The 16,427-nt window shown below is 41.1% G+C and overlaps 1 protein-coding gene across 3 annotated transcripts; it reads left to right on the forward strand.

Moving 5' to 3' along the window:
- Nucleotides 1-764: 764 nt before the first annotated feature.
- Nucleotides 765-11,593, forward strand: LOC134042674 (cytochrome c oxidase subunit 7A-related protein, mitochondrial). Of its 3 annotated transcripts, none has more exons than XM_062490368.1 (3): nucleotides 765-1,273; nucleotides 8,340-8,471; nucleotides 10,589-11,593. In XM_062490368.1, exons 1-3 carry the CDS (start codon nucleotides 1,202-1,204, stop codon nucleotides 10,604-10,606), a joined length of 222 nt encoding a protein of 73 aa, XP_062346352.1. In that variant the 5' UTR covers nucleotides 765-1,201; the 3' UTR covers nucleotides 10,607-11,593. The 3 variants fall into 3 exon arrangements, with proteins under 3 accessions (XP_062346352.1, XP_062346350.1, XP_062346351.1); XM_062490366.1 differs by lacking the exon at nucleotides 10,589-11,593 and adding an exon at nucleotides 9,357-9,700; XM_062490367.1 differs by lacking the exons at nucleotides 8,340-8,471; nucleotides 10,589-11,593 and adding an exon at nucleotides 9,357-9,700.
- The last annotated feature ends 4,834 nt before the right edge of the window (nucleotides 11,594-16,427 follow it).

Consider the following 16,427-nt stretch of genomic DNA (forward strand, 5'->3'; position numbering starts at 1 on the left):
AAGAATATAATTGATAAATAGACAACAGAATACTAAATAATAAGAGAAGTAAATAACCTCTAGCCAATTGGTCAATGGTGTGCTCAATTTGTGAACACCACCGAGGACCCAGGCTTGTGCAAGTCTGAAATAAATATTCAGTGTCTTTCTCGAGTGTGCCTGTATCACCAATAGTGTGACCAGCAGGACCAGCGAAGTGATTCTTCCCCTGCACTGGTGAGGTGACACATTGAGTTTTGTGTCCAGTTCTGGGCCCCTCAATTCATGAAGGCACGAAGCGTGCCCAGAGAAGGCCAGTGGAGATGGGGAAGGGTCTGGAGCACATGTCCTGTGAGAGCAGCTGCGGGAACGGGGGGGTGTTTAGGGAGCAGAAAGGGAGGCCGCGGGGGTACCTTGTCACTGTACAATTCCCTGAGCGGGGCTGTAGCCAGGTGGGGGTCGGCTGCCTCTGCCAGGCGGCAGGACGAGAAGAAATGACCTCAAACTGCGCCTGGGGAGGTGCAGGATGGAATTTCTTCACACGAAGAGTGATTGGGCACCGAAATGGTCTCCCTGAGAGCGTGATGAATTCACCGACCCCAGAGGCGTTCTAGGAAAGCCTGGTCGTGGCACTCAGTGCCCTGGTCTAGTTACACGGTGTGACCGCTCAAAGGTTGGACGCGACGCTCTCGGCGGTATTTCCCAGCCTGTGTGACTGTGCTTACCAGCTGGCTGCCTAGCACAGAATAGCACAGCCCAGCCCAGCCCAGCCCGGCCCGGCCCGGCCAGGCCCACCACAGCGCTGCTCTCACCCCGCGCCCCGAGCGGAGCCCAGAGGGGACCACGCCCCGCGCGCCCCCGCCCCGCTGTGGGCGGAGCCCCAGCTCCCGCCTGCGCCGATTGGCTGACGCGAACCAGGCCCCTCCCACCGCCTAGGGGCTGTCGCCTTTTCTGCCTGACTGGACGGTGTCGCCGACTTGGATTTTCCGCGAGCGGCTGGCGTGCTTGGGCGAGGCGAGCTCGCACTGTTTTGGTGCCGGCTGCTGTAATTGTTCGGACTTTTTTTTTTCTTTTTTTTGTCTCATTCTTTCCGCGCCTTCCCGCGCAGGCGTCCCTGAGCCGGTGGGGCCCTTGAACGTTACGGCGTCGCCAGAACGCCGGCGGCGGGCGGGGCGGGTCCTTTCGGCCGAGCCGTCGCAGCCGGTGCCCGCCCCGGCCCACCATGTACTACAAGTTCAGCGGCTTCGCGCAGCGCCTCGTCGGGGCCACGGCGGCCGCCGCCTACACCCCACAGGTAACACCCCGCAGGTAACATCCCGCAGGCGGGCGGCGGCTGCGACACCGCGGGAGTTCGTGGAGCCGGGCAGGAATCGGCCGCCCCCACGGGCACCGAACGTATCCGGCCCCTCGCGTGACCTTGGGCGAGACGGGACTCCGGCGCGCTCTACCCTGCAGCCCTTGAGTCAGCTTTGGGACGTACTGGGGGTTAGAGCAAGAAATTAACGAGCTTCCGTTACAGAGGGCTGCTCCGGTGTTGGACAGTGCCTGGCGGGGTTTTAAAATCACCGAATCACAGGATCGGTTAGGGTGAAAAGAACCTCCGAGCTCATCGAGTCCAGCCAGTGACCAGGCAGCTCTGTGTCAAATGGACCAAGGTACCGAGTGCCACGTCCAGGCTTTCCTTAAACGCCCCCGGGGACAGCGACTCCACCACCTCTCCCGGCAGCCTATCCCAATATTTGATTTCCCTTTCTGTGAAGGAATTCCTCCTGATGTCCAACCTAAACCTCCCCTGCGCAGCTTGAGGCCATTTCGTGTCATCCTGTCTTTAATTGCTTGGGAGAAGACAGTGACCCCCGCCTGGCTACACCCTCCTTCCAGCGGGTTGAGAGTGACAAGGTGACCCCTGAGCCTCCTTTTTTTCAGGTTAAACACTCCCAACACTTGTGCCCCAGACCCTTCCCCATCTCTATTACCCTTCTCTGGACATTCTCCAGCACTTCAGTGTCCTTTCTGAAGTGAGGGCCCCAGAACTGGACATGGTACTTTAACTTGCAGCTGGCAAATGCAAACAGCACTGGTCTCTGGTCTCTCTGGTCCATGCATGCAACAAAAATCCCCAGTTACTGAAAGCATTAAAACCCTTCCCCAGGAGGATACAAATCCGTGAAAGTTTGTTTAATGCAAACTGGAAACTCGCCTCTCCTCTGTATCACGCCAACTTAGTAAATAAGCATGTAGAGGTTAAAGATGGCATTCAGTAAGCTTATATTTGTCACACTGCCTAGTGAAGGTACTTGGTTAATTGTTCAGGAGCAAAGCAAATCCGAATGAGGGCAGAATGAGCCCCAAGTACATCAATCATTTCAAGACATGAGAGTTCATATTGGTGAAAATAAGTCACAGAACTTGTTTGCTTTTCTGTATGTCAGCATAAATTCCTAAGTAATACTAGGAAGATTTGTAATTTTAATTTTGTGATTTTTATCATGGGAAAAATGCAGCATGGTTGTTACACCATGTTCCATTTTCTGAGTAAAGTTTGAAAAAACTAAGTTCTTACACTTTAAGAAAAACCCTCAAAAAACTCTATAACTGGAGGTTAAGAGCTATAAGAATGATTTTTAAAAAGTCACCCTTTCAAAGAACTGCCTCCAAAAAGCAACCATCTGATTAAACAACACAAGTCTTAAGAAAAAAATGTAGATACAGATGCACACACACAAAGCAAATCAAAGTTATGTTTGGTCTTCTTCCCAATAAATTAGTTTTAAAAAGTGACCAAAATTAGTTAAAGTCACTACATTCTTGTAGACTAATTGTGATACACAACTCTATTTCATTCTTAGCCTGTTAATTCTGTTAGCAACCTACTTTACAGTTCTGTTTTCCTGGGAATCCTTGACTGTGAGAGTTTTACTTGGAAAATCCAATCATTTTCTGCAAGCAAGAATATCATGTGAAGCAGCTGTAAAATCTCAGATTATTTCAAGGGTCCCAGGACAACTACACAACTTTTCTTTTTTTAAAGTTTTTTTTTTTTAAGTTAAGAGAACTTGGTGATCAGACTGAATACAGTGCTTAATGGCTCATACTATACCAGGATGCTCCTAACAAGTGGAATGCTGCAGGTTACCGCAGGACTTTATCCTGGACCCAGCAATAGAGTGCACTCTTGTAAAGTTTACAGAAAACACCAAGGGAGTGACCTCAAAACATTTGTAAGTAGAGTTGCCATCCAAAGGGACCTGTCAAGAGTGTGGAAATTATCTGCCAGGAATGCTGTTGAACTTCCACGATGGAAAAATGGCACCATTGCTTGTGCAGAAAGCAAGAGCCCCTGCAGGGTTTTGGGGTGGCAACTGGGGGGCTGGTGGCAGCTGGAGATTTGGAGGTACTGCCAGGCAGGAAGCCAGCAGCCTCTTGGCTGTATCACCCTGTGAGCTGTTGGATGAGGAGAGCAATGCTCTCCCCTGCCTCCTGCTGTGGGAGTGGCAACTGGAGCAAGTTCAGTGGAGGTTAGCAGCCAGCTGAGGTTTGCAAGATGGAGCCAGGTTTTGCACAGCAGTCCATGGTGAGAAGCCAAAAGATGCCAGGCATAAACTGCAAGAGGAGAGGTTCAGACTGGACAGAAGGAAAGACACGTTCATGGTGGGAAGAGTCTGGCAATGGAGCAGCTGCCCGGAGAGGGAAGTTGTGCGCTCTATCCTCAGAAGCTTTCAAAACCCACACCAACTTGGTGTCACCTTGCTCTGGACTAAAGAGCACTAGAGGGCCCTTCCATCCTGAATTACCCTAGGATCTTAAATAAACACTGAGGTGAGGCTTCCTGGATAGCTATCGGGAGTCAGGGGTACAAGGAAGGGAAGTTAGCAGAATAATGTTCGCCTATACAGTAGCAGTATATCCAGCACTGTTACAGTGTTTGGGGCACTTCTTACCTCTCTAGACAAAATTATGTTCAGAGAAATAAACATTGATACTTCATTTATATAGTGGAGAGCAAAGGCTTGGGGAAGGAACAGGGAAGGGCTTCAAGCCTAAACAGTAAAGAACCTTGTTTCTGGAAACTGCATTTTTAAAAGTTACTTTCAATCCCTTTTTACAATGTTATTATGCCAGCTTTTTTGTAGAATTTCCTTTCCCCCCCCTCCAAGCTTGACTAAATTCCCAGTTCACACATTTAGATGCATCAGTCTGCTGAAAATGTTTTCAATAAACAGCAATTGAAATATAAGGGTAATCCCATGAGTGTTAAGGTGTTAAGTCCAAAACAAAGTAAATTTTTTCCTATTGATTTCATTTATTAAAGCTATAGCTGATCAAAATGGGTTTCTTTTTATGCTTCTATTTATTTTGATGTTTCTGGAAAAGTGAAGATATCCTGCCATTCAAATTCTCCATGGTAAAATATGCAGTATAGTAATTCTCTTCTGTCCTGTTACATTATGGTACTTCCCAATAGAGAACTGTTTTGCTGCAGGTTTAAGCCTACTGTGGGCTTGCAAAATATCAGTCTAAATGGATTTCAGAAATTATTTTGCTGACAATAACATAACTAACAGCTTATGCTAACAAACATCTCTTTAGCTTGAAATCCACATTATTCTTTCCATCTCAGACTTAGCATGCTTAGAAGACTTAATTTTACTTTTAACAAAATTGTATAAAGTAGTCTGAACAATTTATCTTCTTTGAATAAATGGGCACTTCCTTAGCTAGCTGAGGAGTGAAATAGTTCCAAAACTACTCATATTTAGGAGGATAATGACTGCCATAACCATTACAAATTCAATAAAAATATTAATTCAAAGAGTTTAAAGTACAAGCACTGGGACCAGTTTCAAATAGTGTCAGATGTGGACAAGTATATTAATTTTTCCTTAGTTCCTCTACTGAACATGATCCTAGCAGAAATTTACTTGTACTACACTATCTTCACTTGGTACAACTTATTTTGCTTGTAGCTATTTAAACCTCCCCCCCCCCGCCATGAGCAGCAGATCTTTGATTTTAGACAATGTGAATTGCTTAAGAGTTGGTTGAGAATCTATAATATATAAACTTTTATGCCCTAGGTAATACTTAACGCGTACACAAAATCACTGCCACTGGATCATCATCCCAGTATAAAGAAAGACTCAAGTGGTTTTACCTAAGCCTTGTGTTAGTCATAAGAAATATATTTAACTTTAGCCAGTGGGGTGTGTTCTACTGTGAAGGACTGCTACTGCTACTTAGTTTAGAAGCGTCTAGGTTCAGTGGATTCATAGAAGTTACGTCAATGCATGTTCTGAAATACTGTTTTCTCAGAGTAACTTTCCCATTTCCCTTTGGCCCTTACTTTGGTTTTCTCCCCATTCTCATTCTCAGATCTGTTTGAGTAACTCCCCGTACATTTAAAAATGTAAGATTGCTGCTATTTCCATTACATTATGCTCCAAATCGTTAACTATTTTTGCTGTCAGGAAAATGTAAATCTAACTTACAAATTCATACTAGCAAGGTGTAAATTTGTTTCAACTTAGAGCCTGAAGGCCAAGCAACAGATACATTGGGCCCTAAAATCTTCAGACCTCTGACAGGAAAATAAACACTCTACAGAAGGGTAGACAGAAAATTCTGTTTGCTCTTTTGGATTAGCTACATGTCTTGACCTTTCATTGAGGACTTCAGCATTTGAGAAAGTCATTGCTGTAGCGTGCTGATGAAATCAGCTGATGTTGACTCTTCTACATAACTAGAGCTGCTGTACTTTGTCCAAGACTTGGAAAAAATCGTGTTATAGTGATTAAAAATAAAATATTAATACTTGAATATCAGAAGAAGAATTACCAATGATTAACTTTTTTGTTAAAATGAAGCTTAGGTCAAATATATTGAGGCATTAATTGTAAGTACTATCCTGAGTGTAGTGAGACACTGATGTCATTAAACAAACCTGAGGTTTTAGTAGTGTTAAATACAGTGACCAAGGGTCATTTAAGGTGTGTCAGTTCTTAAAAATTTTAAGCAGTGAAATTCAGCCTTTACATTACATGTGAATTTCTCATCAGCCATGTTAAGCTTAGTAAGCTGGGTTTAAATACTATAAAAGTATTGTACACCCAGCAAGTATTTTAAGGTAAAACACTTGCCACTTTCTCTCAATAACCACAGGCAAGTGCCAAGTTGGAACAGCCACATTTGCACTAAGTTAACTGAGCTTGGTCGGGGTTGGCCAAGACTCATAATTCATGGACGGAATTCAAGTGAAATTTTACATTGGTGAGGAACTCTAATTAATGCAGCTGTTTGCATTAAGCAAACTGAACTGTATCCTTTCTGCAGCATGTGTTTTGTTGTACTCTTTCCTGAAACCAGTGAACCACATTAATGTTTTTTATTTAAATTGTTGTGTGGTGTTCTTAAGTGGCACCATGCTGATTTGGAAGTAATTTACACCAGTACACTGAAGATTATGTGAGTTTTCTGAACTGGTTCCATTTGATTTCACAATGAAGTTTGTCACTTGAGTCAGGTCTGACTCTGCTGTGGCTCCTGTAGAACCGCTCCTGCTCTTCCTCCTCTCAACTCTCTGAACAGGAATATATTTCTGAAGGCTGAAAAAGTATGCAATAACTTACAGCTGTTGATTTACTAACTATTGAAGTTTTTAGATGGCCCTGAAAACACTGGGCTTTCAGGAAGGCAAAAGGGAGATTCAGAACTGGAAACTTTAAGGCACAGGAAAGATGTGCATTTTCACATTTGCTGCGATACTAACAATAAAGAAGGCAGGAAAAGCTTTGGAGAAGTCACCTGCACATTTAATGTAAGCATCTGTTCTGTAGTTATTTCTGTCAAATCACCAACTTTTTAAAGACAAATCTGATAAAATACTTAAAGTTCCTACAGACAAACTCCTTGTCCAAAATTGCTTTCTTCAAGGCCTTGGATGTAGCTGGTACTTAGCCTTGGAATATATAGTTAGTAACTTCCCCTGCCTAATAATCATTCCCTAGATGCTTCTTTCATAGCACTGTGGCCAGAACTGGTCACTGGTCTTAAATAATTCAGCAGCACTTACCTTCTGTGCAAGCCTGCTCAGTAGGAAGGCATTAGTTACTGAATGGACCAAGAAATTCAGTTTTGCTGCTGCCTTTCAAAATGTAATCAGAAGGGTCACAAGTGGATTCTCATATTCAGTCAGGCACTAGAAGAGTGGGAAGCTGAACCCACATTTTCAGGGTACAGCACTGATGACCATTCTACAGGATATTTTGGGAGGCTGAGAAATCTGTTTTTTCTGCTGAAGATGCCCGTTGTAGCAGAGAATTTGCATGAGGAAAACACATGTCTGGTCTATGGTTGGCACAAAAGAAAAAGTGCCAGTCTGCTTCCAGCTCCAAATACTGTCAGACAGTCCTCTTCAATACCAAATGCATCAACTAGTCCTTTGAACAGAAACCAGAATTTCAGTGCAGTCTTAACTTGACCCATGGCTGCCTCTGTTTGTAACAAAAACCTGTTGCATTAAGCTAACTGTACAATGCTTTTGATTTCTGTGGCAAGTTAGGAAAAAAACTTACAGCTGGTTTGAGAGCCATCATGTAAAACATCACTGCCACGTGTCCAGACATAACTGTTAAATCTAATTGCAGTAATAAAGGTAAGGAGGCCACCTCATATTGGCTGTGACTTTGTGCCCTTAATAACAGAACTGAATTATGTAGTTTCTAGGTATGGCAAATGTAGAGTACAACCTTGTGAACCAAAAGGAAGTTGAGCTGTGCTGCTCGTGGGGAGTACACTGGGGTATGGGAAGTTGAAACAACATCTGAACTATAGGATGTAGTTACACCTGCACAAAATATCCACTCTGTCAGGGATTCTTAAGGGCCTTGAGCACCACTTACAACTTACGTATGACACAAAAGATCCTCATTTTTTTTAACCCCCAAACTATATATCCAAATTATTTAAGGCCCAGTTACTTATGGTTACTGCTTGCAGGAGGTAAAACTTATTCCTCACCCTGACCCTTGATCCTAATCCTACTGCTCAGAGAGAGTCCTAGATAGTCTGTGTAAGTAATAGAAGCAGTAATTTGGACCAAGTACGAGCACAGACAAATAACAGCTATAAATTCATGCCATGAGGAAAGTGGAAAGGAGGCTGCTATTTTCCTTGCTAAGCTCTGACCCCACGTTGTCGCTGAGATACCGGTGGGCCAGCAATGTGTTTGTCACGAATCTTCATACCAGATAAATACTCTTTTTAATGTATCCTTGTACTGACTGGCAGTGTGCCTGCCTAATGTGACAATTCATACATTTGCAAGTGTGATATACTTTGATATTTTAATTTTATTTATGCAGGGTCTCAAACCAATAGCTCCCACTGAATCCCCAGATCCAATATTTGGGACAAGTAAACCTGCTCCAGGTTTACCAGCAAGTGATCCTTTCTTGGGTACAAACAAGGTGCCAGATCTACAGAAAATTTTTCAGGTAATGACAACTTTGAGGGTAGCTTAAAGAAAAATGGAGAATGGGACATATCTGTCCTTATTTTAACATAGCTAACTACTTGTGCCATTCTACAATGCCTGAATTCTGCAAAGTCTAGTCAAGAAACTGTCACGTACAGTATTATCTGTGTACTTGTACTATACTACAAAGTGTATATATATATATATCTTGCATAGGAGATAAATACAGAAAGTGGATAAATGCAGTAGCATTGTCTTTTTGCTGACTTCAGAAATTGGTTGTTGAATTATTTGACTATTGGAAGCATTTTCTCTCTGGGAATCTGAGTATGCCTTAAAGCAGATGTGGATGAGCAAAGCAAATCGTTCCTGTTTTGTGCATAATAACTTGAATGTTGCTGAAGCTGTTTATAGTGCAGTATAAGAGCAGCACAGTGACGTTTTCAAAGCCAGTTAGCTATAGAATTTCTAAATGTAAGACTTTCCTTAAAACAAATCAGTTAAGCTTTTTTTTTAACCATCAAGAATGTGCTTTATATAATGTTGCCTTTTCTCTCTTACATGCCACTTCCATTTGGAATGTGTCAGTCTGACTTGGTGAATAATTTTTTATACATATCTTTTCACATTCTGTTGTTAGTGACACTTTTCCCATCCAGGTCCTCTTGAGAAATATTTCAAGATACATTCTTTTGCTTGCACTTAACAGCTTTGGCTAACAAAATTAACTTGCCTTCGCATTTGTCTTGCTGGCCAAAATACACTTGGTTGTAGTGAGCCTGTTAGTCAGGAGGTTTCCCTCTCGGAAGTCTCTTAATTTACTCAAGGTAGCTTATTCCTTAATGACCTCAGTATGGGTGTTAATTTCTTTTTTGCTTGTTTTCTCCTTGAACTCTTCCCACAGAGATCAGATGGGCTGCCAGTACACCTGAAGCGAGGATATCCAGATAGGATGCTCTACCGGACCACAATGGCTCTGACAATAGGAGGGACTATCTACTGTCTGGTAGCACTGTACATTGCCTCACAGCCAAAAAACCAGAAATAAATGAACCACATCTCAAGGGACTGTCAGCACTCCTCTGAAGGATATCCTGCATGTACCACTTCGCACTTCAATCTGTTCCCTGTGATCACATAGGGTTCATTATTCTGATCGGATTTCTTGGAGAAAATGTTTTTAAATTGGTTGCCTTATATATTGTAAAACACCAGTATAAACAGAGAAATACATTATTTTAACATACAGCTGTAGCTTTTTTGTAGCTTTTTTTTTGTCTTGCAAGAGTTTATAAACAGCTGGACAAAGTTAAGATTTTCTTTCCATTCCTCCCCCAGCTTAAACAATGTTAGAGGACAGGACAAATAATTTGTGAGCTATGCACCACATTCCTTAGTGGAAAGATGCTGCTAGTTTCCAAAACACTAAAAGCAAATAAATTAATTATAGCATACTGGGAACCTGTTTCTGTCCTATACAGGTCATTTTACATAAGCAGCTGGCAATGAAACTTTTCCAAATGCTGGTATTATATATTAGCAAATAATATATCACCTCTGGTGGTAGGACAAAGGGCTTGTCTCCCTGGATCATTTAAAGTACATTTATTCCATAACTGTAGCATCACTGTATGCAGCAGACTGCACCATTATTGTAGCATCAGTTACACCAATTTTTAGGCTTCCCTTTGTCAAACTGTATTACAATGCAATAAAGATAACATGAATACTAAAAGAGTATTTCGAGACTAAAGTCTCAAAAGTTTCAGAGCATTTCAGCATGCCTGGTAGTAAAATAAACATATTGGTACACTTATAAGTTCAACTTGTACATCCCAAATCATAAAATTGATTCTGCTACCTTGCTGTCATCTTTTTGAGATGGTAAATCTCTTAAAACCCTCTCCCAGACTGCACTGTGTATTTAACAATAATTTTTGGTGAAACAGGTCACTTTCATAACTCAGCTGCTTATTATTTCCAGGTGCCTGCAGATAGCTGTTTATATACACATACATTTCTGTGGATGGAAGATAGATAAGCCAAGACAGCCCTGTATATTACCCTTGTAATAGCATAGCCTTGAACTGCAAGTTTCACACAAGTCTTCACAAAACGCATTCTCTAATTTCATAGCTCCTCCTCTGCCCCTGAACTTTGATTTGCTAGCCTCTGTAAAGACCCATCTCAGAACTGTGCAGAAACAGCCTTCAAAGTAAATAAGAAAAATAGTTGATAAAGGAAACAAACTTCCTTTCTTTTTAATATTTTACTAAAAACATTCTGATGTTTTTCCGTTTAAGTTACATCAATTATTACTGCTTCTTAGGAAAGAAAATAGCTGCTTGTACTGTGATCTTAAGTTTCAGTCAGTGTTGGTATTTCAGGATGGGAGAGATTTCAGTCAATGAAAAATAGTTTTGTAAGGACAGCAAGAGCCAAAGAATAGCAGAGAATAAGTTCTGCAGGAATGGACAGTTGTGTTGCCTCTACTGATAAAATATTTTCTCCTCAGTAGCCCATGCTTCCCTGGCACTCAATCTTGTGCTGTAGGCTGTTAAATACTACAAAAAAAAAAAAAAAAAAAAAAAAAAAAGGGAAAAAAGGAAGAAAGAAAACAGCACAGTAGATTGTTGTCTGTCTTCCCTACATACCATCTATCAAGCACTGCCTACAGGAGTTTTTTAGTAATGGATATTGTGCACATGAACTTGACAGGTAGATTTTCATGAAGCTGTGCTTTGTTCAGAGTATTTCCATCCTCTTTGTTTTCTGATTTGGTTTTGGTTTTATTGGAGGAGTGGGTTAGGGATTTTCTTTTTTTGTTGTTGTTTTTTTGTGATAATAGTGGGTTTTTTGTTTTAAACCAACTATTTTTAGCAGTCATCTAGAGGGTAATGACTTTCAGCTTGTTGCTAAAGCAGATGTGGATAAAATAACCAAGCTGTTACCCCACAGCTCATTAGCCATTGGGAATACTCTAGTGGAAGGAATGACAGCCTTAGCACTCAGACCCAGCTTGCTCAAAGTAACTCAGCTAGGACATTGGGTTCTTGTCTTGCAGTTAGAGGTCATGGCTGAATCTACAGACAGCAGAATAGCCTTGGGCTTCCCTTTTTCCAGCTCAGTGTCAGCAGCTAAAAACATGTACCAAAGGGACAAATCCACCTATAAGATTTTGCAAATAAACAGACTACATAATCGATTGTACCTGCCCCCCACTCCTCTCCCCCAGCGTCTGGATTTTGAAAAACTGTATTCGCTTTGCCGTCCTCAGAAAAGCTGACCCAGTTGAAGCAGGATAAGAGTTCTGCTTCAGCTTCTGAGATTCACACCCATGGTTCAGTTGAGGGTTAAAGAGCAAAGAGGCTTGTCTGCAGCCATTGAGTACAGCTCCAGGTCTTACAGAAAGGGCAGACTGCATTTCTATGTTCCCTCAGCAAAGTACTGTGAAAAACAGGTAAGTTTCCAAGCTGTAACCACTTTAGACTGTGGCAGCAAAGTCTTGCCCCTTTCCTCAGTTGGTTATGAGATCATCATGAAGAAATTGCAACATGGTAAATCCTTTTTCTCCCTGAAGAAAAAAAATATCTATTTTAAAATACTGGTACCAGACTTCTGTGAGGATTCAAGAGGGTTCAAGTGTTTTGAATTATTATTTGTGATAGAGAGACGTAATCATCATCTTAAGCCTTCAAGAATGCCCTTACCTCTCAAAGGAATAGTCGGACCCTGGCCTGATTGTTAAATAAAGTCTTAAGTAAGGAGAACCTGGGGTGACTTGCAGCATCAAGGCTACTTCATCCCCAGAAGTAAGAATCTGATGGCACCTACAACTTCATTATAGTGTTCTTGTTTTATAAAGACCCTCTCAGTTTTGCCTTGGAAAATAGGCAACCTAACAACACAGAGGAAAAAAAGGGGAGAAAAATAGCCTTTTTAAAATGATAGCTTATACTCTAGTATTTTGGTTTAAATGTATATTAGAGAATAAATTCTAATAAGCTCTCATATCCCAAGGTGCCAAGTTTGGAAGGGAAAGCAGCTGAGATTTATAATACACTGGAACAAAATTATCTCATGGATAATCATCTATCCCCCATGGCATTATCTTTTTGTTGAGAGACAGTGGTTTTCCTTCTTAAATTATTTCTGTGGCAACCTGGATTCAATAGTTATATCATTGTAATGGTTTTTAAATAGGATCTCCTCCCCTACCTTTTGTGTGGGAGTAGTAGAATAAATGCATTTGAGAAGATGTTGGTAGTGTGCACATATGTCTTGGAGCTGCTTTAAAAATTAAGGTGTGTTAAAAGAGAGGATTCCTATACAGTCTCAATAGGCATTTGCTTTAACATTTTAAATTGTCAACAGACTGATTATTTCCATACTGAGACATTACTGTTTGGTCTTGCCTTAAAGCAAAGCTTTCAAAGCAAATTAAAAGGCACTGTAAGGAATAAAAACATGAGAAACTAGAGAATTGGGAATCTAATCTTACAGACCTAAGAAAAGCCAAAATGAGTGTTTAAGAACAATTTATTTGCACACATGTACATGGTACTTATTCTGTCTTTATCTTTCTTTCTGCCTTCCACGAGGCTTGAAGAATCACAGATCAAATGGGTGGGGTTTTTTTGTGACTCCTCTTACAAACCATACCCCTGCAGATACTGAACTTCGAAAAATGCAGATGCTTTTCTACAAAGAGGAAAACGGACATGTATTGGCTAAGCTGCAAGTAAAATCATGCTAAACTGTCCTGAAAAAAGTGTAAGACACCTGCATTTTCTGACATAGTACATTTTTCCCCTTTCCTGCCCCCTTCACTTCAATGAAGCTTCACAAGAAAGCCGAAGCTTGATCTTTGTTTTACAATGGACAGTGGGAAGAATTTGCCTGTATTCTAAGCATTACAGTCAATTAGTAGGCACAATAAACAACCTTTTAAGCATTTTGCATATTCATTACTAACTGCATCTTCATTTATAAAAGATCATTAACTTGAAACAGTTCCAGTTAGCTGCAGTGCAAGTGATGCACAGATTGCTAAGAGACAGAAGCATATTTGCTGTGAGAGGGAGTGCAGGCATTCCTGTGGATCAGGAAATAAGAGTATATGCTGTCAAGCATCAGTGTGGTATCTCACTAACACCAGATCTTACCTCCTGATGCTTCCCATGTGATCCCAGACCGCTTTTGGGTATGGCACTAGACAGAGGGAACCAGTTTTTTTGTACACTGATTATCTCAAATACAAGAAAGGTGAGTTTAAGGATCTGTTTTCTCACACTTATATCACCCAGTATGTTGCAGGCAGCCCAGATCTACAAGCCCAGGGGCTACAAGAAGGCAGTCATCATCCTCTGGCTCCAAAGAGACACGATACTCCCGGATAACATGTTTTTTTCTGAATGATTTTGCCCGGTGGATCCAGTGCTGCAAAACTGGGGAGGTGGGAGAGAGGGGGAAGTATTTTTCATCTTTTTACCTCAGCTGCATACCACTGTCACTTTTCCCCCTTCCTCACTGCCATATTTTTTATTCTGAAGACCATGAACATTTTTCTAGTCACTTCCTTTTTTACATCATTTCTTAAGTATTCTGTCCCACAAAAGAAATGCAGTTGTTTCTAAGGGCTTCAAAAGAACTTCTGAAATATTCATATCATATTCATATAATCTGTCACACGTATTTTTTCTCTGCAAGCTGGAACAAGCCCTGTAAGTCTCCTTTGTCAAGTACACAATCCTGCCAACCCACTTTAGTGAGAAGTCTTTGAAGAAACTGTTCTACAGGTGTTCAAACATCAAATTACTCAGTGCTTACAAGCACCACACTGTATTTCAAAGAAAGAGAGGAAATACTTCTTCCTTGCAACATCCTTACACTTCAAGCTGTGCTACCTTGAATGCATTTTTGTACCCTTTTTCATATCTTCCTTACAATTCAGTCACACACATTCATTTTACAGTAAGTGCTTTATTTATGGTGTGGTGTTACCTCAAGTATCTTGGATACTTTTCACCACTGAGCCCTAATTTTGCACACCCAAAATTGGAAATTTAGGCGTCAATTATAGTTTGCATCTATTACAAAGCTTTTGCTTGAGGCTCTGAGTCAGCTGACAGCATCCATGGCAGAGTTCATTACATCCTCTCTAGGTTAGCCAGATGTTCTTCCAACCACAGGAAACCATTCTTATCCTTTTGAAAGGTTCTTCATACATGTGAGGAAGTTCATCTGTGTATTCTTTAGTTGCTTACCTACTCACAAGAGAAGGCTGTACACTGCCTAATCCACAATACTGCATAAATGCAAATTGTGTCTTCCCTTAAACTAAATGCACAACAGCACTCTGCAAGGAAACGAGGGAAACATGTTTGGTGGAGTGGAGAGCTTGTAAATGTCAGTTCCACCATCTTGATCTTGACTTGCAGCAAAGAAAGCAAGACTAATGACAAGTGCTACATATTAAAGCTTGTTCTTGCATAAACTTAAGGAAAATTTATTAGTCTTCTAATTGGAACTGATTAAGAAATTCTGCTCGCATGTAAAGCAAAGCCCACACTTCATCACATTAATTGTCAGCAGCATAACCCTGGAGAATTATCAGGAGGCAAGATTTTAGGCTCTTAAAAACAACGGCAGCTGCAGGAAAACCCATATACTGCTGTCAAGCAGGTTGGAGTCCACATAAGGTTCATAAGGTGGAGACACCAAGCAGTTTGTAGCACGGTATCCTTACACTGTCTTTGCAGAGATGCATGTTTTCAAAACAAACCAAAGAGTGATTTCTGGCACTCTCAGAGACCTACAGGTTTCAGCAGAAGCCCTTCCTAAAGTTCTGTAACAGCTTTCCATGGCCACTGAAGAATGGCTCACTAGACAAAGGGGTGAGTTTTGCTTAGACCCATACCCAGCTATGCAAAACCTCACTGATAATGCCCGTGTACCTTGCTCGCAGAGAAGCTGTGTATTTGATCTCTCTCTGAACTGCAACATGTATAAAATGTAAACATAACACAATAACCAAATGTGACAGTATTAAAATGCTAGAATAATTGCAAAATACACATGCCCTTCAGGAAATTTATCAAGTGTGTGGCATATCTTTACTTTCACTGACAAGCAGCTTGCAATAAAAAAGTGTGGTATGGATTTCCTGGACTCAAATCCCATCTTAATTTATATTGTGTTGGGTAAACCAAACTAAGGGAAGACAGAAAGAATCTGTCAGTTGCAGTATTCACTAGAGTCATCCCCTTTCCCTGGTTTTTGCATATTGTAAACTCAAATGACCACTTGATACATACATTTTATCAGGATCACTGATCTGTGTTTATCTTTTAATCTTTAAAATTTTAACTGGCTGCATAAGAGTCTTCAAATGCTCAATCAAGCCCAAACTGCTTTTAACTTCCCTTGCTTTTTTATAAATATTTCTGCTAAAAAATCGCTTTCGTATCTTACCTTGTATTAGCACTGAAGTTGCTGAACTCAGAGCATGGATGAGGAACTATATGCTTTGTTTCTCAGAACTTAACACACAGATATGCATACACAGTGCCTGCAAGGATAATTCTGGCTTTCAGTTGTAGTTCAGGAAACATATTTCCAGGAAGAGCAATAAATAAGTAAATGGAATCTAGTAACTTTAATATTTTGCCTGTAACAAACAGGTTTACACCACTGGCTTGAAGAAATTATATGTGAAACCCAACAAAATCAGTCTTCATAAGACAAAGGAAAAGTTTAAAAACATCATGTTTTTATCCAGCATGTTGAAGTCCACTCTAAACTATTTGGAATTTAATTATTACTGCACTCTCAAACTTCATACTTTTACATTCATTAGGCAAAAACACACTAAAAATGTCTTGCTACTCCTTTTCTCATTAAATAATTGTTTCAGTTTTACACTGTGAGGAGGTGCATGACTGCTCTCCTAGAGCTGCAAGTGCTGGAGACATGA

Source organism: Cinclus cinclus, chromosome 3 (assembly GCF_963662255.1).
Source record: "Cinclus cinclus chromosome 3, bCinCin1.1, whole genome shotgun sequence".
Taxonomy (NCBI): domain Eukaryota; kingdom Metazoa; phylum Chordata; class Aves; order Passeriformes; family Cinclidae; genus Cinclus; species Cinclus cinclus.